The sequence below is a fragment of the Heteronotia binoei genome, chromosome 1 (assembly GCF_032191835.1).
Source record: "Heteronotia binoei isolate CCM8104 ecotype False Entrance Well chromosome 1, APGP_CSIRO_Hbin_v1, whole genome shotgun sequence".
NCBI classification, from domain to species: domain Eukaryota; kingdom Metazoa; phylum Chordata; class Lepidosauria; order Squamata; family Gekkonidae; genus Heteronotia; species Heteronotia binoei.
This window is the reverse complement of record NC_083223.1, coordinates 229,369,859-229,397,332: the sequence shown is the minus strand read 5'-3', so window position 1 is coordinate 229,397,332 and position 27,474 is coordinate 229,369,859. Positions and strand designations below refer to the sequence as shown.

The window sequence follows — 27,474 nt, the reverse complement described above, 5'->3', positions numbered from 1 at the left end:
AGGCTCATGGCCTAGGCCCAGCGCATGACACCTTACCTGCCCAACCCTCACTTCTACAATAGGAGTTGTGTTGCTGACTCCTTCAAGCTGCACTATGGCTTCAAAGCGGACTACCATTCCCTGTTTGGATAGCCAGTTTGGTGTAGAGGTTAAGTGCACGGACTCTTATCTGGAAGAACTGGGTTTGATTTCCCACTCCTCCATTTGCAATTTCTGGAACGGCTTTGGGTCAGCCATAGCTTTCATAGGAGTTGTCATTGAAAGGACAGCTGCTGTAGAGATCTCTCAACCCTACCTAACTCACAGGGTGTCTGTTGTGGGGGGGGGGGAGGTAAAAGGATATGGTGACCATCCTGAGACTCAGAGTATAGGGCGGGATATAAATCCAATATCTTCTTCTTCTTCTGTGTGCCTACACAGCTGAAGGGCAGTGATATTTGAAGGGAGGTATTTGGGAATTCCCTGCATTGTCAGGGGGTTAGACAAGATGTCCCTGGAGGTCCCTTCCAACTCTATGATTCTGTGTGGAGTCCTTCCTATCAACTGGTCATCTAGCTGAATTTTCAGCTGGTCACTCCCACCCCTAATTTGGGCCAGCAGGATGAAAGGTGAGGATGTCCTGATGACCAATGGATATGGGACGCCAACCTCCACTTGGTGGCTGGAAATCTCCTGCTATTACAACTGATTTCTAGGTGACAGAGATCAGTTCACCTGGAGAAAATAGCTGCTGTGGAAGGTAGACTCTACAGCATTATACTCCATTGAACTACCTCCCCTCCCCAAACACTGCCTTCCTCAGACTTCACCTCCCAAATCTCTAGGTATTCCCCAACCTGGAGTGGGCAATCCTACCAATGGGTCCTGAGGAGAGGGGGACTGGACACTGTGCCCAACCATTGCCAAAAGCAGTTGCTAGCCAATAATCAAGGACAGTCCTGCATATTTGACAAATGTTTCATTATTCTTACAGATTTCATCCAAAAGAACAAAAGGCTTTCATGCAGTTGCTATTTTTGTTTGTTTGGTTTTCTTCCCCTCCCCTTCAGCAATCTGCTTGCACTAGAAGCAGAATCCATTCCAGTCTTCTTGTATCTAACAAACCCCAGTGGAATTGTGGCCTTGTACAGTGCTGTGAGTTCAGAAGCAAGACAATGTAGATCCTTTCTGGAAATCCTCACATGCCAGAGAAGTCTATTTTCAGGTGGCTCTCTTAGCACAAAATGCAGCCACCAGCCTTCTTTGAATGAGCTGCAACAGGTCTATTTTTATGTTGCTGGGATACTGTTACAATCAGGATCAAAGCAAAGCAGCACTTTGAAGAAATTGAAGGGCGGGTGAAAGAAGGAGGCTTCTGGCAAGGATGACCTGTTGCAGGGATGTTCACTGGGAAAGAGTTGCCATAATGAGTTAATTAACTCAAGGGGGGATCAATCAATACCTTTCTTGTAGTTGAAAAAAGACCACGACCAATTTCTGATTTGTGTGTTTGTGTGTGGTGGGAGAATCAACGGGGCCTTGAAGTGCAATCCTCTTAAGGAAGGTGGGGGAGAGAACTATGATATGTAATACAGTCAAAGAAAAACATCAGAGATAGCCATATATTACAAGTTGAAATAGTGATATAGCTGTCCTTCTCAATTGACCGGTAGGTGGCTGGGTCCTGTTCTAATTCTCATAGTAGCATTCTGTATTACTGACTCCACCCTGGTATCCTTTCTGTGTTTAGTGGTCCTGTTTCCGTTTAGGCCAAACTCACAATCTGTGTCTACTGGTGATACTGGAGAAGGAATCAGAACTTTGCTTCCTTAGCTAATGTGCTTCAAAGGCTTCTCTTCCGCCTGAGACCCCAGATTCGGTATTTGAGTGTGTATGTTTATGGGGGGTGGAGGGTCCTCAGTTTTCCAGATATACCCCCTCTGCTATCTTTGCTTGACTCTGTCACCTTCAGCTGGGTTTGGGGGCTAATCTTTCTCAGCCACCCCATCCCAAATATTATGTGGTGATTGGCAAAATGGTGCATATATCCCTTAAGGCCAATAGTAAGGTACCCCACACCTTGCTATGGGACTGCCTTGCCTTGTCACTAAGTAGTCAAGCCACACTCAAAGGGAGCCCAGCTATCACAGCAGCTGATATGGTGCTGGTAGCTGTTCCACCCACTGGCTTGGATTAAGAATTGCCATTTCCTCAGGCACAAGCATATTCAACTGCAGGATGTGACTTCCTGCCTCCCTGACATGCCCCCCTCAGTCCTGTTCTTAGGGGTTCCCTCTCCCCTAGGAACAAGATTTCAAGGGGTGTTTTGGGCTGCTGCAGAAAGGGGAAGGTGGGAAAATTGCACTCCGTGGGTGAAAATCCTTGCAATGCAAAAATGCTAGTCTGCATTTAACTAGAGTGGCCAGATCTGGGCTGAGAGATACCTGGGGATTTTTGGGGGGGTGGAGGCTGAGAAGGACATGGTTAGGTGAGGGAAGAGACTTCTGTGTGGTTGAGTATAATGATATAGAGTCCACCTTCCAAAGCAGTGGTTTTTTCCAGATGAATGGGGGGTTTTCCTCTAGAAGCTGTTGGTTTTTAGATTTTACACACAGATAATTGCTTGTATAGGTCACTTTCCCCATCTGGAAAGTGACCTATATAAGCAATTAAAAGGGATCTTGTACTAAAGCTCTTCTGCAGGGATGGAAAGACTACCGAGAATCCAGAAAGAGTAAGAGAAGCAAATTTATTGAGGGGAATAATGCAAGCAACTGATCTGGAGAATTAGCAAACTCAATCAATCATAATAGCAAACATTCACTGTAAATACCACTAGAATGCCCACAAAAAGGGGGGCAAAAAATATCCCAAGCCCACACACACACTGCACCATACACCACTGAAGGAGGGGGAGGGAGGAGAAGAGCCAAAAAAGCAGAGAAAGAAAGTAGAGCAGAGACTGTAGCTTCCTGTCTAATTGGGTCCGAATCCCAAGGCAGGGGTACAGGCATCCATGCAGCAAAGAATCCAAAGTAATTCAAAATGGAAGAGTAGTGGGAAAAAGTCACACATCTCAGGATTGGCATTCTGTAGCTCAAAAGAGAGATGCAAGCCCAAAACACAATCTGAAGATTTATTTTTTTTTTAACTTCAATTTCAGGGCCTGGTACTCAGGTTGAGAACTAAAGATTATCTTCCAGGCTTGAAAAGAGGACTGGGCCTTGGAGGTCAGACCAGTATGTTACCAGATTAGCTAAAAGTGGAGAAGAAAGAGGTCTGGGATCCTGGGAAGATCTCCAAATAAGGAAAGAAAAGGGAGGGCTCCAGATGTGGAAGGGTGTGGTTGGAAGCAGCTAATTTACTGAGCTGGGATTTGCATTAGGAAAGTTAATAATCCAATTATATCTGTCTGCACTGAAAACTTTAAAAGTGGGGGATGCTAATGTGAGTTTGGTTCTTCTAAGTCAGTGCTAATATAGTGGGGTTCTTTTTGTGGCTAAATAGCCTAATTAATTATGCCATAGCTATGACTAATAGTCATATAACTGGACCCTGGTTGTGGCTCAATTCCTCTCTGGAGGTGCTAGTATGGTCAGTAAATGTGAGGACTGCCAATCATAGCGCAGGGGCATTTCATGGTATACCTGTATATGTGGACATGCCGTTTACCTTCCAGCTTAATAGTGCTTAGGACCAGTGATTACTTCATATTGCCCACATGGCAGCAGAGACACATGCAGTGCTCCTGAATGTTTGCATGTCTAGGTGGGCAGCAAGGTGGGAAAAATGTACCCTGGGTTAATTGACTCTTGGTGCTAATTGACTTTTTATACTTTTTGTGTAGCTTGTTATGCTAACTGAAAGCTAGTTTATTATTAAGACATTTCTGTATTTCCCTGCCAAAGACTTGATTTTCACACCCCGCCCCCAGCACTTGGAAAAGCAGGGGCACAAGATTGCCTAATGCTCCCCCAGTACCTCATGGGAATTTTTAAAGGGCAAAATTTCCTTCTAAAATAGCATCAGCAGCCACAGGTTACAAGCATGTCCACCATAACATGTAACTCTGCTTAGGCTTCCACTGTTAGTGTTAGTCTGAGGGGCTGAGAGACAACCAGCAGTTACTGGTCTCTTAATGAGCTTCTGAGAAACTCCAGGATTCCAAGGGAAAACAGAGCAAAGACTTTCTTACATGGTAGAAGTGCTGATGTAAATCTCTTCTTCCATTAATTGATCTTTGATTGTAGCCAAACAGGTGAGGATGAAACTCACAATTTATAGCTTATTTTGATTGCTCTGAAACATTTTTAGAATTAAATAGACTGGCCAGGAAGCCCCACCTGTAGATGCTGGCACATCTCCATTAACTTGGATGGAGCTCTGCCAATATTGAACTTGCTGTGAGTATAATTTAGTCCAAGGTTAGTCCTGCCTTGGAGCATAAATGTATTTGGCAGAGCAGCCACCACTCACATGAGTTCTGGGCCATTCATAAAGATGAGGGAGGAAAATAAGCCAGCTGTGTTTCCAACTGTTTGCCAAGAAGGTGAGAAAAACTCACAGTGTGTGGGTCTAGTTCTGGTTCTAATGTAGTTGAATATAAACCAGAACTGCCATGAATTACATTCACAAAGACATGTTTACAAAATGGATCATTTTGAGATAATCAAAATGGAACTTTTTTTTTTTACTTCTGATTGGTTTACATGTCCCATTGGTGAATCAGAGGTTGAAGAGCATGAACATAGAGGCTCCATCTCCTGATAAGACTCTTTCATTTCAGGGTATGTCACTTTGTAAACAATAGCAGGGTTGTTTTCTCTAACTAAGTACAGTTCCATTGCGAAATGTGATGACCTGTGAATGATCCTGGGATGTGCCAGAAGAAACACACAATAAACTCCTGGCCTATGTAAACAATAGTTATTCTGTCAGGCTAAAAATTTTGAAATCACCTCAGATTGTCTTTCTTTTTGTCATGTAAACAAAACCCAGCATATCAGAGAAATCTATGGAAGAAACTGAGGGCTCTTAATTAATCTCGTGGACGTTGATTGGGTGGAAAGACAGCATAAAAATGTTTAAAATAAATAAATCTGGTGGAAGATAATAACTTCACATTTTTACAAAAACATTTTAAGATCCCTGGAGGCACAATTCTCTCTCTGTGTTACATTGTTAGCCCCCAGCAGTTCAGAACAAAGTTACAGGCATCTTTATAACCAGGGACTTGGACCCATAGTAAATCTCTGTTAACAGAAGTAATAAGTGAAATGGGACTTCTTCACCTCTTTTCCTGCTGCAACTCCCATTGATCCCCAGAAGGCCAGAACGCTGCCTCCTCTGAACAGCATGGGCTGAACTGGAGGTCTGTAACAGGAAGGGGAATCAGTAAAAATCACCTATCTTCCAATAGCCGAAATTTGCCATGAGATCCAAACTGGGATTTTGAAGTATGGGCCTAGAATGAGTCTTGAAGTTATCTAATGAAGGTTAAAGCTGATTTCTGTCCTGCATTTTCTTCTGTTCTTAGGAACCATGTGGTCCACTTATGAAATATTTTAAGTTTACATAGGAGAAATGCATCCTCAGAATCTCTTAATACTTATGTCATGCGTATCTGTGTTAAGGGATACCACAGATCTCCAATTTCCCCAAGCTAATTTTGGAGGAAGGGTTCCTTGTCTCCAGGGAGCAGCATTTTGGTTGGGGAAGTTCTGCTTCTGTGAACAGAACTCCTTCTAACCACAGAAATTTTCAGCACGATCCAAATCATAATCTGTGGTGTTGTGGACACAGAGAGCAAAAGGAAATCATGGTAAGAGTTCAGATTAGTACAAAGGCATTGCAAGCAAGGAGAGCCAGATCCATAGCAGAATGAAGCAAGCTGGCTTGCAGTACAGATGTCCCAAAAGGGACCCCCTCTCTTGGAAGACAGGCAAGACTGTTTGCTGCACCTGTTAGTTGTATTATTTTCAGGTTTATCTGGGTGGAATAAGAACATAAGAGAAGCCATGTTGGATCAGGCCAATGGCCCATCCAGTCCAACACTCTGTGTTACACAATGGCCAACACACTGTGGCTAATAGCCACTGATGGACCTCTGCTCCAAATTTTTATCTAACCCCCTCTTGAAGCTGGCTATGCTTGTAGCCGCCACCACCTCCTGTGGCAGTGAATAACACATGTTAATCACCCTTTGGGTGAAGAAGTACTTCCTTTTATCCGTTTTAACCCGAGTGCTCAGCAATTTCATCAACTGCCCAGGAGTTCTCGTATTGTGAGAAAGGGAGAAAAGTACTTCTTTCTCTACTTTCTCCATCCCATGCATTATCTTGTAAACCTCTATCATGTCACCCCGCAGTCGACGTTTCTCCAAGCTAAAGAGTCCCAAGCGTTTCAACCTTTCTTCATAGGGAAAGTGCTCCAGCCCTTTAATCATTCTAGTTGCCCTTCTCTGCACCTTCTCTAATGCTAGAATATCCTTTTTGAGGTGCGGCGACCAGAACTGCACACAGTACTCCAAATGAGACCGCACCATCGATTTATACAGGGGCATTATGATACTGGCTGATTTGTTTTCAATTCCCTTCCTAATAATTCCCAGCATGGCGTTGGCCTTTTTTATTGCAAACGCACACTGTCTTGACATTTTCAGTGAGTTATCTACCACGACCCCAAGATCTCTCTCTTGGACAGTCTCTGCCAGTTCACAACCCATCAACTTGTATTTGTAGCTGGGATTCTTGGCCCCAATGTGCATTACTTTGCACTTGACCACATTGTGCCTCATCTGCCACGTTGACACCCACTCACCCAGCCTCAACAGATCCCTTTGGAGTGCCTCACAATCCTCTCTGGTTCTCACCACCCTGAACAATTTAATGTCATCTGCAAACTTGGCCACTTCACTGCTTACTCCCAACTCCAAATCATTTATGAACAAGTTAAAGAGCATGGGACCCAGTACTGAGCCCTGTGGCACCCCACTGCTTACCATCCTCCACTGCGAAGACTGCCCATTTATACTTACTCTCTGCTTCCTATTAATTAGCCAGTTTTTGATCCACAAGAGGACCTGTCCTTTTACTCCATGACTCTTGAGCTTACTAAGGAGCCTTTGATGAGGAACTTTATCAAAAGCTTTCTGGAAGTCAAGGTAAACAACATTTATTGGGTCTCCTTTGTCCACATGTTTGTTCACCCCCTCAAAGAAATGTAACAGGTTAGTGAGGCAAGATCTTCCCTTACAGAACCCATGCTGAGTCTTCCTCAATAACTCATGTTCATCAATGTGCCTACTCATTCCGTCCTTGATAATAGTTTCTACCAACTTTCCCGGTATTGAAGTCAGACTGACTGGTTTGTAATTTCCCAGATCTCCTCTGGAACCCTTTTTAAAGATGGGGGTGACATTTGCTACCTTCCAGTCCTAGCACTTTCTCTCCTTTCTCAGCTTGTTATATAAATTTGTCATTTTATTTAATTGCTGCCATGTGTGCCAATATCTTTGCAAAGTAAAGCAAAATATGTGGCTTCCTTCAGAATGACTCATGAAAGCAAAAGCCAAATGTAGCTGATGGAGAAATCTGCTCTGTTTGAACCACTTGTGTCTGCAATGACTTTTCTGTACTCAGGGCAAAGTCATTGATAAAGTATGCCCCTGCCCCCCACCCCCCGGCCTTTTACTCTAGCAAAAAACCCAATTTACACCATGCCTTCTATTTCCTGTGTGTGGCTTCATCTGATAAGGCCAAATGCCTAACTTAAGGATCCCCAAACTTTCTGAGCCTGTGTATCCTGTGGGAATTTTGGGAAAGGGTAAAAAAATCACCTTCTCAAAATGACTGCCTGGTGAGGCTAGTAATAAAATGTTGGGAGATCTAAAGCAAACCTCTTCCTATGATGAAGACAGTTATTTCTAAATGGATCATTAATGTAGACTGAAAAGTGATGCCTCCTAGGATCTTCTGATGTACTTTGTGCTCTGATGAGATGGAAGAAAGCCAAGATTAGTCCTTTAGTGAAGAGGCACATTTGGAAAGAAGCAAGTGGACACCAAGAAGGTGGATGTGTTGTGGATTACTGAAGTAATTGATTGCAATGAAGAGGGGCAATTGTTAGTGGTATTCCTTAACAAGCCAGATTTGATCTGGGGTCTTGTTGCCAGTTCCTCACTTCATCAGGTTACTAACTCTAGGTTGGGAAATTCCTGTAAATTTGGCAGTGGAGCTTGGAGAAAGGCTTCAGCTGGATGTAATGCCATATAGTCCACCCTCCAAATCTTTCTCAGGAGTATTCTGATTGGCTTGCTCCTAATATAAATTTAAACACTTAAGTGGTATTGAGAGGATAATAAACTCTGAAGAAAATAAGAGGTTGCAGAAAGCATTTTGTCAAGCCAATTCAGAAGACTTTTGCATTCTGTTTAGAAAAGCGGCTAAGAATTGGCTTACTCCCAATATAGGGTTGCCAATCCCCAGGTGGGGGCAGGGGATCCCCCTGGTTTGTAGGCCCTCCTCCCTGCTTCAGGGTCATCAGAAAGTGGGGGGGGATGTCTGCTGGGCCCTCTACTATTATTCCCTATGGAGACCAATTCCCATAGGGTATAATGGAGAATTGATCCGCAGGTATCTGAGGCTCTGGAGGAGCTGTGTTTTGAGGTAGAGGCACCAAATTTTCAGCATAGCATCCAGTGTCTCTTCCCAAAATACCATCCAAGTTTCAAAAAGATTGGACCAGGGGGTCAAATTCTATGAGGTGCCCAAAATAAGGTGCCCATATCCTTCATTATTTCAAATGGACAGAAGGCATTTAAAAGGTGTGAGGTCCCTTTAAATGTGCTGACCAGAACTCCCTTTGGACTTCAATTATGCTTGTCACAACCTTGCTGCTGGCTCCACCCCCAAAGTTCCCCAGCTCCACCTCCAAAGTCTTCTGGCTCCACCCCCAAAGTCCCCAGATATATCTTGAATTGGACTTGGCAACCCTATTCCAATATCAACACTGAATTGCAGCAAGAGGCTGATAACTTTGAAGAAAATAGGAATATTCCTGAGGAAGATTTTTGACAAAATGGGTCTATATCTGGGTGCTCACTGGATGGACTTTTCTTTGTAAAATTATTAAGTTGTATTTCTTTATAATGTGTACAAAAGATTTATATGACTCTTTAATAAGTTTTACTAAAAGTGTTAGCCAGCATATCACAGTGTTTGCATGTTTGTATTCCCTGCTCCACCTGGAGGTTGGCAACCCTATCATTTAAAGGTATAGACACCACTGTCAGGAGAAAAGGACTTCAAAATTCTAATTTTCTTACAAAACATGAAGCTGCTCCAGATGTCTAAAAGGCTGTCTAAAATCAGACAAGTTTCCACTCACACTTGCCAATCACTATCAGATGTATTCCCCACCCCATCCCCCACATTTAAAATCCTTTATATTTGTCCTCAAGAGAACAAAGAGACTTGCGTCTCACTTGAAATTCTCCCTTGTTAAGGTAATTATCTTTGGCTTGTGTAGCAGCTTAATTTTTCTTGCTCTATCAATAGGCCTGCTCAAAGAAGTACAACATAAAGGATTTTTATCTGTGTTATTGATTGCCTCGGAAGCAATGTGTTCGGGATTCGGTTGCAGTTTCTCTGGAGACTATTTATTTAAATTGGGAGGGGGTGGGATCAGTCTTACTTGGGGGAAAAAATAACTTTAAAAACTTTGATTTAACAGTACAAAAGAGAACACTGCTTAATCCCTGAAGTAGGAAATTGCTTTTCTTCATGATCCATTGCCTTCATACTGTTTCTGGCTACTGGGGCAGACGGAAAGAAGAGACGGTTCCTTGTCATGTTTTGCAGCCTCTGTATTTTTTTTTTACCTGCCTTTCGCTGTTAGATGGTTGTTGGAAGTAAATAATTTTGAAAGATCATGAAGAAGAGGGTGGGAAAACTTGCCTGCAAAATACTCAGATTATCGAGTGGACATTTTTTGAACATTTGAAGTTAATGGAAAGATTTACGTGGGAAATGGAGGAAATTAAGAATTTTGATACATAGGCTATGCAACTATCAGTGCAGTCCTAAACAGAGCCTATCCTTATAAGCCTGTTGACTTCAATGGACTTCAAAGGGTGTTAACTGATTGGGATTCCACAGTGGTGTTTTTGGGGTAACTGAAATAACTAATTTAGAAGCCTATTCCCAGAACACAGCTGGCAGAGGATGCAAGAATGGTGGATTCCCCCTCCCCCCTTTTCTTGTGTCTTTAGCTTGTGGTCTGATCATGCTATAATGAAATGTATACACAGCTGTTCAGAAAGCGATACTAGCTTCATTTCATCTTCTGTGCAAGTGGTGCTGTGTGTTGGCTGAAAGCACTGATCATTTAGGTTTGATGATCATATTATGCAAATAGAGTGAAAGACTGGACAAATGCTGATCGCACTTCGCTAGACTGTGTCTGCATGGTTTCCTTGGATTTGTTTTTAGCACTACAAGTGGGAAGATTTCCATTATTATCTAGAAGGACTGCAGCACATAGAGAATTCCATATTGAAATAATGCCGCTGAGCATTTAGCCACTGGAGCTAATAGCCATTGATTGATCTGTTCTCCATGAATTTGTCTAATCTCTTTATAAAGCAATCTAAGCTAGCAGCTATCACCCCATCTTGTGGCAGTGAATTCTGCAAGTCAAGAATGGATTTTTTTTTTTTGTGTGTGTGTGTGTATGTTGAATCTGTTACCCATCAATTTCAATTGGTGACTTTGAGATCTAGCATTATGGGAGAATTTTTTTTCTGTCCACTTTGTTCATATCATGACCCTATATAATGCCCCCCTTAGTCTTCATTTTCTAACTGTAAGAGTCCCCAGTAAGTTGGAAGAACAGTGCTCCAACTTCTTGGTCTCTTTAATTCATTAACTTTTACAAGGCTCCTAGGCCATTTAGGTAGAACAGGCTGCCTTGCATTTTGTGGTCTCTGGAAACATCAACAGAATGGGCTGCAACAGTGATAAAGGGTTAGGAATTGCAAGCAAAGTAAAGTAAAATGCTCTTGTATAAATCAGTGATACAGCAAAAAAATCTGTGTACAGTTCAGGTTGTGTGTGTAAAGAGTTATCAAGTCACAGACAACTTATGGCAATCTCAGGGTATCATAGCAGAGTAATAACTAATTATAGAGGGTGGGTTCATGACCAGTACTCCTTTTTAGTTTGGGGGGGCAGGGATAGCTAACTAGATAGTGAAATCTGACAGACGTTTATATTGCAAATGGAGGGAAGAGAGGCAAGTTCTTCCTCTCTCCTAATACTAGAATTTGAGTTCTAGATTCACCAAATCTGACTGGCAAAACAAAACCTTTCTTCACACAGCATATCAATTAACTTAGAGAATTACTTGACACCCCAAGCATAGTCCTAGTTTACATATTTAGCATTATCAGGTGGTTAAAGTTTCTCCTGGACTGTGGCACTGCAGGTTACAGGGTGGGGGAATTTCCATGAACTTTACTTTGTGAACCACGAACCAGCCAAAAGTCATCATAAACCTTAGTTTGTGAGCCAGATTGTGCCCAGCCCTAATGGGCAGTTTGGGAGAGCCAATTTGGTGTAGTGGTTAAGTGTGCACACTCTTATCTGGGAAAACCAGGGGCGTTTTCGCACTCACCTTCAGCCGGCGCAACCCCCCTCTTCACTGCGCAGGATCTGCGCGGATTTCGCACTAAACGCCGCGGAGCAGCTGGAAGAGCCGGAAACTCCCGGCGCAAAAGCCGCTCAAACGGAAACTGCTTTTTGGCGGTTTCCGTTTGAGCGGCTTTTGCGCTGGGAGTTTCCGGCTCTTCCGGCTGCTCCGCGGCGTTTAGTGTGAAATCTGCGCAGATCCTGTGCGGTGAAGAGGGGGGTCGCACCGGCTGAAGGTGAGTGCGAAAACGCCCCATGTTTGATTCCCCACTTCTCCACATGCACCTGCTGATGTGTCCTGCTGTGTTCTCACAGAGCTATTCCTCTCAAGAGCAATTTCTGTTACAGCTCTCTCAGCTTCACCTGTCTCACAGGATGTCTGCTGTGGGGAGGGGAAGGAAGGAGATTATAAACTGCTCTGAGACTCTGTGAAGAGCAGGGTATAAATCCAATCTCTTCTCCTCCTCCTCTAATAATTACCCTTCATAGCTAAATGGAACCACAGCGTTCAGAGGCAGTATATCTTCAAATGACAGAACAAACAGGGGAAGGTTTATTTTTCATTTGTGAGCTCCCAAAGGAAAGAGATGGGCAGTAGTCTAGGCACACATTTTTAAAGGCTATTAATATTCAATAAAGTAAAATATACTATAATATGGTATCAAATCAAGGTGAATAATCAGACTTTACAAATAAACAAACTGGTCAGAAGTTACAGGAAAGCCCTGCAATTATAAGACTATTGTGTTTTGCTGATGTGTTTGACTAATTAAGGCACCTACCTGCTGTACAAGGAGCCCTCTTGCATCTTGGGACAGCTCCTTGTGCTGGGATCCAGAGACCTTCATGATTTCCATTCTTCTCACTGCTTTGGGACACCACAGGCCTGTTATTACTGAAATCCCTGTGGCTGGGCATCTCTCATCCCTCTGAGAGGGTGCTCCTCTAATAACCCACTTTTAAAAAATCACATAACTAATGATCATGCCAGAGTCCAATTGGTTATTGGAAATAGCTCCATTAGCCTAGACAGGCTGGCCTTGCACAGCAAACTTCAGAATCAAGGAAGAGCTATCATTTTGCCAAGCCTACCTATATCCACACAAGGTGGAATCCCCATGCTGGTTTGGGGAGTGGCAGGAAATATCCCACCTCCTGTTTTGTTTCTAACAGCTTCTCAGAAGAAAGTTTTTCTGGGTTGGCTGAAACCTCCTTTTTGTTTATTTAACAATCTGATGACCCAGGGGTCTTGGACAGAACCATTTGTACAAATATCAGCCTCTCTTTCTACCCTCCCAGAGAAGCTACTGCTGACAAAAATTCAGCCCCAGCCAAAGGAATATCAGGCTGAGGATCGACTAGCAGGGAGGACATAGAAACAAGGGAAGCCTTGGATACTATCACTGGCTGCATCCACTGATCTTGCAAAGGAACAGTCAACACAGTCAAAATATGGGATACAATTTCAGTTGCCCCAGCACATACATAATATTTCTGAGTAGATACGGTATTCCTCAGCATCTATCCATCAAAACCGCAGAGGAGAAAGCATTTTGCATGGCATTCTGCTCCCACAAGGGCTTTTTAAATTTGCATGTGTGGCTTAGGAGATTGAGCTTCCTAGTAAAAGCTAGATGCCTCTGCAGACTCTAATCTGGAGAACTGGGTTTGATTCCCCATTCGTCCACATGCAGCCAGCTGGGTGACCTTGAGTCAGTCACAGTTCTCTCAGAGCTCTCTCAGTCCCACCTACTTCATAGGACGTCTGTTGTGGGGAGATGAAGGGAAGGAGATTGTAAGGTGCTCTGAGACTCCCTTGAGGAGTGGAGGGTGGGGTATAAAACCAACTCACCTCCTCCTCAGCATCTCACATTATAAATAGTTGCAAATTGATCCTGGATATTTAATCAGAAGTCCAGTCGGAAGCGCTAATTTTTTTTGGAACCACAGCCAAACTCTGATTAAAAAATGCAGTGCACCAATTGACATAATGGATGAACGTTTACTTTCTTTATTCTCAAGTGTAAGAGTGGCACCAACTCCCTTCTAGACAGCATTCTTTTTAGGAAAAAAAAAATCCTTATTCAATTTCTGCTCTCTCCATAGTACTTTTGCCTTGCAAATTAATCAAAAGTTGCACTGGCAAAATTGTAATTGGAGAAAGGTTAAAATAACAGACAGGTTTGATATATTTATTTATGTAGAAAAGGTGGGGAGGAGAGACTGCATTTTATTTTAAGCCTTGCACATGTGACGTGGTGAAGAAAATAGCAAGCCTGCACCATATGCCCAATAAAGGCATCATTAGAGAAGCATTAGTAGATTAATCCAGCCCACTGTGTGGTTTATATGATTTGGAATGCAATAAGGTAAGTTCATTAGTTTGCAGTCTTAATGTTTTCTACTGTACCTCAAAGCAGGCAGTAACAATTCCACCGAGGCTCAGCAGATCTCAGTAACACCTGTCAAGATAAACACAGGGCTCTCCAGGGACTCTCTCTTGGCAACGTAACAAAGAAAATTGCAAGGGCATGGGGGAGGGAAAGAAAAGAGGAGTAAGCCTTACACACGCACACACAAATAGGGACATGTTCCCCTGTCCTTTGAGCTGATGAAACCTTTTCGGGGCAAGATTGCTTCAACTGTGGCAAAGAGAGCACTGGAAACTTCATGTGTCTTTGCTAACACTGTGTTTGGCTAACAAGGTATAGGTGGGACAGGAATCGATTGGGGAACAGTAAGCAAGCACAGGGTTTGTGCTAGTTCCACATCAATATCAGTGCATCTCCCTGCCTTATTTGCACAGAAAAGTCATTCCCTTCCCCCCCCTCCCCCCCATTAACAACTCCTGAGTCAGACCAGGTAAAAAGACCTGAGTCCCACGTGGGTACATGTGACACTGAACTACATCCCATCATGATTTGTGCTCAAACTGTCCATGTCACCAATTATTTTTATCTATCAATCCTAGCATGCTTTAGACCTGACAACCCTCCCCCCCCCTTACACCAGGCTTTCTTTTCTCTTGTACAGCTTCATTAGTTAATGCCAGAGATTGAGATAGCTGCAGGAAGAACAACTGTAAGATCTGAGTGTACTTAGGGCCTCCAGTTGCTGACCCTCAATTTAAAAGTATATACAGAGTTGGTGGTCAAGAACCTTGAAGCCCTAACTGTTCAATGGGGATGACCACTTACGACAAGCCTCGAACTGAGAAATGAAGAAAAATTATAATTGGTCTCCTAAGAATTAAGTCCCCCCCCCTCGAGCATGTGACATTTCATTTTAAAGTTCATTTTGGAAAATTAATTATGCCCTTTGAACCAAGATGCACATGGAGTGGCCAGGATCTGCAGTCACCTCCTTTTGCCCTAGAGAATATCTATCAGATGATACAGATTGCAGAGGCTTCCCTGGGCACACATTCTGATCCTTGATCTACTTTTACAAAAAAAAAAAAATGTGTCTGCTATGGTTGCCAGCCTCCAGGTGGCAGCTGGAGATCTCCCACTATTACAACTGATCTCCAGGTGACAGAGAACAGTTCACCTGGAGAAAATAGCCACTTTGGAAGGTGGGATCTATGGTGTGATGCTCCGCTGAAGTCCCACTCCTCCCTGAACTCAATTCTCCTCAGGTTCCGCCCCCAAATATCCAAGTCTTTCAAAACCTGGGCTGGCAACCCTAACAACTGCCCAAAGTTCAAGACTGCCTTCAAAACACAAGATATGAAAAAAAGAAAAATATTTACCATTTCCTGTTATTTCCTGGGCACATTTATTAAAGTCTGTCCTGTGCAAGGCCAAGATCTGGGAATCCCAGCTGGAGCCAACAGTAGGACATACACATTGTTGTATTAAAGGCTGGGGATTAACAGATGCCCCGGGGTGTCAAACTCATTTGAGGGGTGGATCTGACATAAATGAGACCATGTTGGGCTGGGCCACATGTCATAAAATGTAATGTCAAGTAGCTCCTGTGTGATGGAGCAAGCCTGGCAAAGCAAGCTGTGATGGGAAGGAAGCAAGAGGAAGCAGATGACAGCCAGTTGCTGTGGGGGGTCCTGACCTGTCCCCCAGGCCACATGTTTTATACCCCAGCCTTAAGTGAAGATACAAGTTCTTCCTCCCCAGGAGGTTGCATGCTGGTACTTAATTATGGCAGCAAGTACTTTAATGGGCTGAGGTGGTTCAGGGGCTGCGTCTGGTGGAAGGGCTGCTTCCCATGGTGAGCAGGCTAGCTCAGACTTTTGGGGCTGCATATCTACATATCAAAGGAGGCTCCTGGAGGTGTCTCAACTGCCTGTGATGCTGTTAAGTGCCCATCCCCCTCCTCCTTTGTGTCTTCAGCCTCCTCATTTGAGGAAGATGACAAAGCCTTAGTGAATTCCATAGGACTTACTTCCAACAAAGTGTGCAGCCATGCAACCTAATCCTGTACAGGCTTATTTGCAATTCAGCCTTCCATGTTGCACAAGCATGTACAGAGTTGCAGCCATGAACTATTCACTCTGCTATGTTAAGAAGAGTAGGGCTTTATACCTTGCTTTTCTCTATGCTAAGCCATCTCAAAGTGGCTTACACTCTCCTTCCCTTCCTCTCCCCACAACAGGCACCCTGTGAGATAGGCAGGGCTGAGAGAGTTTTGAGAGCTGCAGCTGGCCCAAGGTTACCCAGCAGGCTTCTTGTGAAGGAGTGAGGAATCAAGGCTAGTTTTCTAGATTAGAGTCCATCACTTTTAACCACTACACCATGCTGGCACCACACTGGTTAAGAAAGAGGGATCTTCACTATGAACCAGATGCAATATCAGCTGAGCAGTTTTGGAAGTAGAACGATTATCAACTTTTTCTCTTCCCCAATGAAAACATCTTTCAGGGAAGACACAGCAGCAAAGGAAAGCTCAAAGGGCCCAGTGCAGCTAAGCAAATGTGTGATCATATTTTCTTTTTAATATCTGCATAATCGAATCTGAATAATGCCTCATTTAGAGGACTCAGGTGTTGTTCTTTCCACTGCGGGCAGAGTTTGGCACTGAAGTGTTACCTCTTCTTCCCATTCAGTGGCCAATTAAAACAAATCCAAACCACCTGATAGACTTGGTCTCTGCCTGGATTCTACACTAACTTACTTAAACTTTCATACCCAACTCTGAAGTCAGCAGGAGGTAAAAACGACCTGAAACCCTCCTGATTTTGAATAAGAAATAGTGCTTACCATATATTTTAATCATATTTACTCAAAGATGCTTTAAACTTTTACCTTTCATTTAAAAGCTTAACTCTGAGAACTAAGAACTCCTAATTAAGCTTTCTCAATAAAACATGAAAAGGATGAACACATCTGACAGCCGCAATTTCCTTGAAATTGGAGAGAAATGGCTGCTGCAGCTTAAAAAAATAAGGGGGGGTTGTAGAAAAACCTCCGCCCCTTTTGTTTTATGCTGGTTTCTTAACCTCTTTTAAAATACCACATCTCCTTCCTTCTTTCCACCTCTTCACCCTGTTTGAAGTCCATGCTTCCACACAGGAGCTTGGGGCAGTGACAGGGAATGATCTAATTTTATCCTCTTTCTTTGCCAAGTAGGTTAGGCTGGAAAATAGTGATTGGCTCAAGGCCACCAGTGAGTTTCCCAGCAAAGAAGGGACTTGGCCCAGGGTCTTTCCCCATTTTTTCATGATCTGCTTTTATATTCTCCGGCTATCCCTCTTTGCTAAGCTTTTCTTTACCCCGATCATTTTATTTTATCCAGGGTCTCCAAATCTGAAGGTTTTTATTACAAGCCCCAACAGTTTTAGGAATGTTTTCACAGCTTAAAGGTCTGAGCCTTTGTGCTGCGGCTCCACTGTCAGAAATGCACACAAGCACCTTAATTACAGTCAACAGACCTAACTTTTGCAAGAACGTTACCAGTGCCTTTGTGCCAAAGCTGACAAGTGAGTAGTCCATCGGTGGATTTCAATTATGTGACCCAATCACTATTTCCCCCTCTATCGTCATTGAATAAAAGATGTTGGTGGTTCAGCTGGTGGATAGGAATTTCAGTTTGGGGATTCTGAGGTTAAATCCATGGATTGATTGGTGTAGTGCTGGACAAGTCACTCTCTGTTTCAGTTGTCATAATGGAAAATGGAAACAATCACACCCTCACAGGGTTGCTGTATGGACAGAGTCTACAGGTTTCTAACGTTAAAGTCTGAAGCATACAGAATATAAATCCTTCCAAAGAGCTGTGGGTACAGAGGGTCACTGGACAGCAATTTCAAACAGGCTGTGGATTTCATATCTGGAGTGCCCCACCACTGTTGTAAGCTGTTCTATTTCTGTGGGAGCTGTCCAGCTTTGGTGGAGAAACATGATAGTTAAAGGGTAGGATCTTGTGTCCAACAGCATTAAGGCAGATGTCTCTGGGGAGTGCACAAACATAGTATAAAGATAACCCTGTTGCTTGTCTTTGATATTCAAAAGTATACTGTCTCTAAACATGGAAGGTCCATTTATTTAGTTAGTGGTATTTAGTTCATTTATACCCTGGCTTTGTTGACAGCTGACATCATTCTCCTCTCCTTCATTTTATCATCACAGCAACCTGGTGAGGCAGGTTAGGCTGAGTATGTGACTGGCCCAAAATCATACAGCAAGCTTCCATGGCAGAGTGAGAATTTGAACTCCAGTCTCCCAGATCCTAGTCCAACATGATCACCACTACATCATGCCGGCTACCCTTTAACTATCATGACTGATATGATACTGCTAGCCTTGTAGATAGGCTAAAGGTCACCAGAGTTGTGACTGGCGAGTCATCTCCTTAAACCTGAATACCTTCCCATGATACTGTACCTTATTGCAGCTGCTTTTTGGCCTTTTGGAGGAAGGGGTCAACCTTTGTCATTGCTTTCTGCCACTCATGTTTTGCCTTTCTGCACTTGCTTTGGCTGGGGTGCCCATGTTCAGCCCTTCTCCACTCCACCTCCCATCCTTATCTAGTAGCTCATCAGTTTTTGCTTGAAAGAACTGGATTCTTGGTTTGACTATCATGGCTTATGCTCTTTCACTCTGGCTTTGCCACTTGACACAAGATTGAAGGCCAGATATAGGCGGTGATAAATCATTGTTTTCCTTTAGATACAGCCTTTGTACTGATTGCAGGATTTTAAAAAAAGAAAATAAGCCAAAGGATTTGTTATAATATCTCCATTTTCACCCCATTATAGGGAACCTTTAGTATCTTGTAAATGGTTATCTTAGATCTTCTTACTGCTCATGGGATGGTAGAAAGAGTACAACCATGATAAATCCTTAAGGATGCAGGGCTACAGTTGGGATTCAGTTAGCTGGTTGTGTGTGTGTGTGTGTGTGTGTACACAAGGTTTAGAGGCAAAACCATGGATAAAGCCAAGACTATACTGCACAACAGCAGCGTACTATAGTGGCATTTATTCTGGTTGTCTTTCTAAAAACCTCTATAATAATTGTACCAATGCTATTAATAAAGGCTAGTCTCTTTTTTTAATTAAGCAAAGGAAGCCTTTAATGGCTTGTTTTATTGCTTAAGTTGTAAGCCACCTGGAGCAGTCTCAGAGAGACGGCATATTCATTTTCTAAATAAACAGATAATATGCAGTCTCTATGTCTTGGCACGTATGCACAATATAGAGACAGATTTACTGGTGTATAATACTAGCGTGTAAAACCCAATGAGATGGCCACACTAAAAGTGCTCCTTCTGAATAATCATCTAAAAACTGAAAAACCAGGCTGAGAAATAGTGACTGACTCAAGGTGGGTTTCATGGTCAAAAAGGGAATTGAAATGAAGTCTTGCCGGTATAAGAATGATGAAATGACATCAGATTTTAATTTTTTTTCCTTACATAGGCATTATGGGGAAAAGAAAGGTGTTCACTTTCAGTTGGGAGATGTAGTTGGTGCATGTGAATGTTGAGTGATGTGTGCCAGTGCAGATGTCTACATATGAGAATTTTCAAATGTGATTTAGAACTGGGTCACTCATGCCTGTACAATCCCTCGACAACCGTGTGAACTGGCTCGCTTTAAAAATGTTGCATTTGAGGAGAAGTTTTGGGAAATAAATTACGGGAAAATTCTGTGGCGTTGAACACGTGATGACCTATCCACACACGGCAGCCGCCAGTTCCGTGAAGATGCAGCCCCGAATACGCACGTGTGCACTGGCCGAGCGGGAGAGCGCGAGCAGGCCACCGTGGCTCAAACTTGGCGCGCGCGCGGCCTCCCCCCAGGTTGTAAAGCGAGCCCCCTTTTGTGTGTGCGCGCGCAGCAGGCCCGCTTGTAGCCATCCCTCCCTGTTCGCAACAGACAGCGTTCTGCCCGCAATGTTTGTCTCGCTGCTTTGTTTCGTAAAAGCCGCTGGGCAGGACTCCTGGCAGAACGAGTTCAGCGCTTCAACCCCCTGGGCTTTTCACCCTTTCCGGTGATGTGCGGAAGGCGCGGCTGGCAGGGTCAGGTGTTGTCTGCGCGATCCAGGTCCCGGCCGCTGGGCCGAGCGGAGGCGAAGGGGAAGTCCCCTTCAGCCCCAAGGTCCCTCTCGGAATGTTTCAAGCGACGGTTCCCTCCCAGTCTCCGCCCCGGCCCCCCCCCCCCGTTTCAGATCTCTCTCCCAGGCCAGGCCAGCCCTTTCCTTTTTGTTAAGGCTTCGGAAGAGGCGCCCCCCTGGCGGCCGCTGCCTTGTGCGCGCTACAGCGCCCGGCGAGCACATGGCCACGTTCAGTTAGCGCGCCGCTTCGGCGGGCGAGGGTGCCGGGGCAGCGCTTCCTTGCTCCACCAGAGGCCGGTCCTCTGCATTGCATGCAGGCTCCGTTGATTTGCTGTCGGGAGACTGCAGATTTGCATAGCGCTCTCGGCCGCCGCCAGCATGGCTCGCTCCTCGCTCGCTCGCTCTCGCCCGCCCCCCTCGCCGCGCTGGCTCCGTTCAGACGCGTGCAATGGATTCTCCTCGCGAAGCGCCTCTCGCCGCCTCCTGCCCCTCGTTGTCGTCGCCCTCGTCTTCTGCTCCTGCTGCTTCTCCTCCGGCGCCGTCGGCTGCCCGGCACTAGGCTGAGAGCGGGGCCAGGAAGGCACAAGCTCGCCGGGGGAGCCGCACGCGTCGCTGGCGCGCCTTCGGAGGGGCAAGCGCTCGCCGAATGGCTTCCCCGCAGCCGCTGCCCTTCTGCGGGGATTTGGCGCCCTTTCCCCGCCGCCTCGGCTGCTGCACCCCGGCGGGAGCTTCGCTTGCCTGGTGGATTATGGAGGAGACCCCCCGGCGCGCCGCTCGCTAGAGGAGCCCGCCCGCCCGTCGCCGCCGCCGCGTGGATGAGCACTGGAGGCTCCTCGGGGCTTCGACCGCGCCTCTGACTATGAGCGGCCTTCTGGCGGCCAAGAAGCGAGCCGGGGCGAGGGATCGGCGCTCGGACGCAGCGCCCCAGATGCGCCGCTTGGTGCGGTGAGCCGCCGGCGCGCGTCTCCGGCGCCGAAAGTTTGCCTCGCGCGTGCCGGGCTGGCGTGGGGGCCCCCGGCCATGCCCCAGCGGATGGGCGAGCTAGGACTGGCCGAGGCCGGCCCCGCCCGAGGCCGCTTGGCCCTGCTTTGGATACTCCCGTTGACTCTCAGCGGCCTCCTCGGGGTGGCTTGGGGCGCCTCCAGTTTAGGGGCGCCGCACATCCACCATTTCCATGGCAGCAGCAGCAAGCACCCGTCAGTGCCTATCGCGATCTACAGGTCCCCGGCTTCCTTGCGAGGCGGACACGGTGGGTGAGGGGGGGGGCGAGGGCTGAGGCCTCCCCCATTTGTCCGGGGAGGGGAGCGAGGGAGAAGGCGGCCGTCCGGACAGGGGAGCTTGGCTGAAGGACAACTCAATGAAGAGGAGGCGCAGGGATCCGGGGAGGGGGATCCGCGCTGGATAGATATGCTTTTGTGTTCCTAGGTCTCCCAGAGGGTAAAGGAAGATCCCGCTTCTCTCTGACTCAGGGGAGAAAGGGATCGCCTTCCCCTGAAGCCAAGTCTCCAGAGACCGGTTGATTTAGAAAAGCTCAGCGATCCTGGGATTTGGGTGATCCCAGTGACTTGCAGGCGGCTGGTGTTGGGGCGATTTTTGTGCTTGTGTGCCTGATGGTGGGAGTGAGTGACAGGAAAGAAAAGGGGGGGATGGATGGAAAGAGGAATGGACAGAGAGATGGATGAAGGGCAAGGAGTGGTGGAGGGGCTTGGCAATCTCCAGGGTTGTGGCTAGATGGAGGAACTGATCAGTACACCTGAGGGAAAGGAAGGACACACACCCCCTTGTCAGAGGCGGGGAAAGATGAGGGAACCGCAGCCTCTGGGCGCTGGAGAGGATCTTTCAACCCAGTACTCTTCCCCCCCCCCCCCCAAAAAAAAATGCCTCCATGGACAGAGTGGGTGGCTCGCTGGTGCGGGAGGTGGACAGGGTTAGGAGACCATTTCCACTCCCACCTCCCCTGAGGTTCCCTGAGGTAATGCTGTCATTTCCTCACCAGCCCCCTCCTTCGAGAGAATTTGGTTGGGAGATGCAGGTTTGGAGAGTTGTGAACTCCCTTGTCAGCCAGATGTCTCTAATTTGGTGGTGGGGAGCCACATGCATAGTGAGCATCTGGTATGGATTTCTTGGAGGGGTGATTACACCTCCCTGCACCTCTGTGTGTGTGTGTGTGAGAGAGAAAGAGATGGTGGCATTGTCATTGTTTGGCTAGCCAAACTCCATTCCCTTCCAAGAACCTCTTTGCAGCTGGAGACCCATCAGGCTGAAATGGTTGTAGGAATGAACCACTTCTGGCCATTCCATGTTTCTTGGTTGCCTCCCTCCCACGCACCTCCACCACTGCTTTCCCAATCTACAGAGGTCTGCATGTGTCTGTAAATCGTTTCATCCTTTGGTAGCTATTAATCCAGAGGTGCCATTCCCACCTGAGTTTTCTTCTTTTGTGTAGGAATTGCCACAAGAGTGTCTCTCTTTGTGTATGTTTGAAGACTACCAGCCAGTCCGCCTTCCCTCACTGATACAGGCACTTATTCCAGCCTGCTTCAGGTTTCCCTATTGTCATTTCATCCTCCAGATGTCAGCCTATGATGAGAATTCTTTAAAGATTTCTAGTAGCGTGTAAAAAAAAAAGAGTAGATTCTGCTTTTGGAGAGCAAGGGGATGGACAGCAGTAATATACAGGGATAGCACTTCATGCTTTCTGGATTCTCCCCCTCCCCTTCTTGCAGTGGCTTCTTTTTGGTGGGTGATGCTTGTGTGTGGCCAGTCCAAGAGACGCTGTGCTGGCCTTGCAGAATGAAGCTCTGTATGGGTTGTACAGTGTTTTCAAAGACAGATGGGGAAGGATGCTGGCAGATCTGCAGTTGCCTGCTTCCTAGATGCCGATGAACAAGTTCTTTGCATTGCGAAGTGAGATTGAGCTCATTGGGCAGCGGGAATCCCTTTGCCTGCAGAGCGATCATCTGGAGTCCTGTCAAGCTTCAAGCTTCGTTACTGTGGTTGCTTCCTGCAATTTAGTGTGATGCTAGACAGAGCAGGACAGAGAGGAAGCTCCCTGGTCCTCTAAGTTTGCCCTATGCAAATGATTGTGTGTGTGTTTAGTACAAATAAAAGCCGCTCCTTTTTAAAAGTTGATAGTCCACCCCCACCTCCCCTGCCATGAATGGTCTTTTACTTAATTTCTTCAAACCAGACTCCATGGACCTAGTTTCCCTGACTTCAGACAAGCTGTGTGTGTGTAGGAGGGTGAGATGGCTGGACAGGGAAGGGGCATGAGCTTTTTTGTGTCCATAATACAGCACCAGTGGTGTTGAAACATCTGATGGCAGTCCTTCTCCCAACTAATTATCTTGGGCATAAATTGATTAACTAAGCTTTAGGTTATCTAATAATAATAATATATAAATTATCTAATTAGACCAAGGGATCCAAGCCAGAAAGTAAACACCCTAATTGTTGGGAGGGGGCTCTAATGGACTCAGCATGCAGGAATCAGCTTAGTGATGGGCAGAGAAGAAAGAGATTCAATGTGATCTGTTGCTAGTGCAGATGGCTTGTTAGCATGTGTGTGTGCAGTGGTGGAGAATCGCTTGGTAGCATTTAAATACACACACGCTCCTGGTTTTACTTGCTTCTCTATATGTCTGTCCGCATCCATCCGTGCATGCATTTTAATACCTTCATTGTGGTGGTCTTAGACTAAATAGACTCAACTGGTGGGGTGGAAATCCCCAAAGAATGTCTGCCTGTGGTTTAAGGATTTCATTGCCTTCCTCCTTTGCAGGAAGGCTTTGGTTTTACAACTTCATCCTTCTTCATCTTCACATCTTGCTATGCTTCATTTCCATTATCATTTGGTGTCACTCACAAGTTTTGCCAGGTAGCAAAGCAATCTTTGGGTGAGCCTTTGGGTAAAGTGACCCTGTTTGGGGAGTGAGGTTCAGCTGACTTTTTGAACAGTTGACAATCTTCTGTATGTGAAAATAAGACCTATAAACTCTGCAGGATCTACTAGCGAGTAAACATGTAGGATTCGGCCCATGAGTCTTAGTTGTGTGCTTTAAAATAGTATGATAAAAATAGGTCTGCAGTGGGGGGTGGGGAGAAGCATTTTAACATCAACGTGGCAGAAAGGTTATTATAATCTTTTTCTTGTAAATGTATGTATATATATACAAAGGCTTGGCCCAAATCCAAAACAGAATGGGGGAGAGCAAAGGACTCCTTTACTGTGACCAGAATTCTGTTTCTTTTCTGTTTGACTCTTTCAGGATTTCTCATGTCCTCTGTCACAAATGTCTACATGTGGGAAATTAAGGACTAACAGCCTCATGTAGCTCCAGTTATTGCACATTTGCTTAAAAATTCATTAAGAACTTCCTGGAATAAAATCCAAAGGGGCAGATTGAAGAGAATGGGAAGCAAGCAGTTGAGGAAACCTGCCGAGCTGAGTTTCTCAGGAAATGTTTGAAATTGCATGCCCACATTGCCTTGAATTCCATTAAAGCTATGCAGGCAGTGGGAAGGGGGGCATGGCTGCAGCTGTTACCTTTCAGTTAGCTTTTTATTGCAGGGTGGGGGGGGGGAGAGGGAGGGATCTAGAAGCGACTTGGCAAGCTGATTTTCCAGGATGTCTTTGGCAGAGCCCATCACAAACACACACACACCTGTGATCAAGCGTTGTGTTTTACACTCGACCAAATCCCTTTCAGCATCAAAAGCCTTTGTGTGCTGCTAAGTGGGGTTTCCTGGACCGATTGAACTGATGAATGCTGTTGTCCCTCTGGATGGAGGGTTGCCTGGTGCAGATGAATACTCCTGCGTATGGTTATATATATATAGGGGATGAGGGGGCTAGCTGCTTGTGCTTGTGGAGTGGGGGAAAGACCCACTCTGCTAATTTTCTGGCATACTTGAAAGCTTTTCATTGCCTCCATTGTTAATATTTGTGTGTGGGCAGCGGACTCCCCATTCCTTTGATAAGCTCCAGTGAAGCAAATCAGTTTCTGGCTGATCATGGACATGTGGAATGCATCAGCACAGCTGCCAGAGGGCTTTTCTTTTTGGGAGAGATGTAGCCACTTACTCGCTCTTTCCTTGGGTGCTTAGGACCTTCCTTCCACAATGCCTCTTGCCTGCTAGAGTAGCAGAGGGCTGGACTCTCCTGTTCAGATGCTTTCTCTGTATTGGACTGCTGTAGCAGCTGAAGCAGCATTTTTTGTCCTTCTCCGACACAGATCTATGGAAATGGTGCGCTTTCTAGCAATTTCTTGAAAAGGCAGATTAATTTTATTCATTTATAGCGGGGTTTTTTGTTTTAAAACAATGTTCATGGACTGTATTTATTTAGATATTTGGACCCTGTTTTTCTTCCCAGTGGGGACCCAAAGCACCCTCCTCTATTTCATCCTCATGCCACCAGCCTTGTGATATAATCTGACACTCTAACCACTACACAGTGCTGCTGGCCCTCAGATACTGTAGATGTAGATGACATGAGCAGACTTGTGGATCACCCATCTGTTTAGATGTGCAGATAAAACTTTACAGTACAGTCCTAAGAACACTTTCTTCAGAGTAAATTCCATTGCATAGACCTGAGTAGGATTCTGAATAGCTTTTATTTATTTACTTCTTGTATAGCTCACTGTTTTTACTGAGACTCAAAGCAACCTACAAAATATTTAAAACCCAGTTCAATCAGATAACATAATATATCCAGTAAACAATTCAGTAGACACATTCAGATTGTGTAGGTGAGCTTGCTGTCAAGTCACAACTGATTTATGGCAACCCCATCAGGTGTTCAAGGCAAGAGACCTTCAGAAGTGGTTTGCCATTGCCTGCCTCTGTGTCATGCTCTGGTATTCCTTGGAAGTCTCTCGCCCAAATACTAGCCAGGGCTGACCCTACTTAGCTTCTGATGTTTGATGGGATTGGGCTGTCTAAATCAGATTACAGAATCAAAAAACAAAGCAAAACACAAAACTCAATACCCTGTCCAAGGCATAACATGTTTAGGATTGCACTGTTAGTGTGTGAATGTGACAAACATGTTTTTGCAAACTTGAGTATGATTATGGGTTAACCTATTAGAGAGTTGTGATTGGTTGTGACTCCACTATGTGAACACTGGGTGGCAAACTGGGGTTTGAGTCTGGTTAACATATGAAAGGTCCTAGGATGGCAGCTTTTCTTAAACACCCAAAACCTGTGTATTCAAAAGTGAATTTCAGAAGTTATTTGGGCTTTCTTACAAGTAAATGTATTTAAGATTATTGAATATGCAGGGAGGGTTTTTTGTAGAAAAAAACCCAGTAGGAACATATTTGCATATTAGGCCACCCCCCTGACAACACCATTGTTTAAGTTAGGGCTTTTGTTTTATAGAAAAAGCTCAGCAGGAACTCATTTGCAAATTGGGCCACACCCCCTGATGCCAAACGAGCTGGAACTGCATTTTTGTGCGTTCCTGCTCAGAAAAAGCCCTGCTTATATGTGATAGTGATACCAGTTTTGCCAGTGGATTCTTCAGGAGTACTAGAGGGTGTGCTTTCTCTGTAGTGTAGGGCTGATCACAGATGGATTTATGAAGCTTTTTACTAGATCGGATCACTGGATCTCTAGCTCAGTATGGTCTGCTCAACTGACAGCCACAGTTTCAGAAAGAAAAAGAGAGTTCCTGACCTGCTCCAGAAGATCCTTTAACTCAGTGGCCCTCCACCTTTTTGGCCCCAGGACCGGCCTGGCCACCGCAGCCCCAGGGCCGGTCCACCCACCACAGCCCCAAGGCCGGCAGGGCGGGGGAACCCAATTCTGCCTCCCCCTGTCCTCGCAGTGCCTCCTCCCCCCATTTCCTCCTCCCTCCTCCACCCTACCCCCCCCCAATGCAGTCTTTCCGCAACCTGTTTTCCCCATTTTAAGGCAGGGGAAGGGGCCATGAAGCGCCTCCCAGGCCGACCCCCCCCCCCGATCAGTAGATTGGTGGGGAAAACTGTGGCAGCAGTGGCAAGCGACCTGCTGAAAGAGCAGCATTGCCCTTGTCTCCTCCCCTCTTTCAGCAGGTTGCTTACTATTGCTGCCTTAGTTTCCCTCCGCCAATCAACTGATGGGGGGGGGTCGGCCTGGGAGGTGCTTCACGGCCCCTTCCCCGACCTTAAAATGGTGAATACGGAGCTGGGAGGAGGCGCTGTGGGGGGGGGGTGTGAGGCTGCGTGGGGGGGACAGGGCGGCAAGGCCATGCGGCCCGGTTGGAAACAGGCTGCAGACCAGTACCAGTCTGCAGCCTGGGGGCTGGG

General features: G+C 45.6%; 1 protein-coding gene across 20 annotated transcripts in view; it reads left to right on the top strand.

Annotated features, from left to right (window-relative positions):
- NRXN1 (neurexin 1) overlaps positions 1–27,474 on the top strand; it is a 1,496,060-nt gene that overhangs the window by 918,861 nt on the left and 549,725 nt on the right. For 2 of the 20 annotated variants that reach the window (XM_060248991.1, XM_060248971.1), the window contains exon 1: positions 20,431–21,428. The exons of 16 other annotated variants lie outside the window; for them this stretch is intronic. In XM_060248991.1, the coding sequence (XP_060104974.1) occupies positions 21,200–21,428 (229 nt within the window). In that variant the 5' untranslated portion in view covers positions 20,431–21,199. Of the gene's footprint in view, positions 1–20,430; positions 21,429–27,474 lie in introns of those variants that run through there. 2 more of the 20 variants (XM_060249001.1, XM_060248981.1) reach the window with 1 other exon arrangement.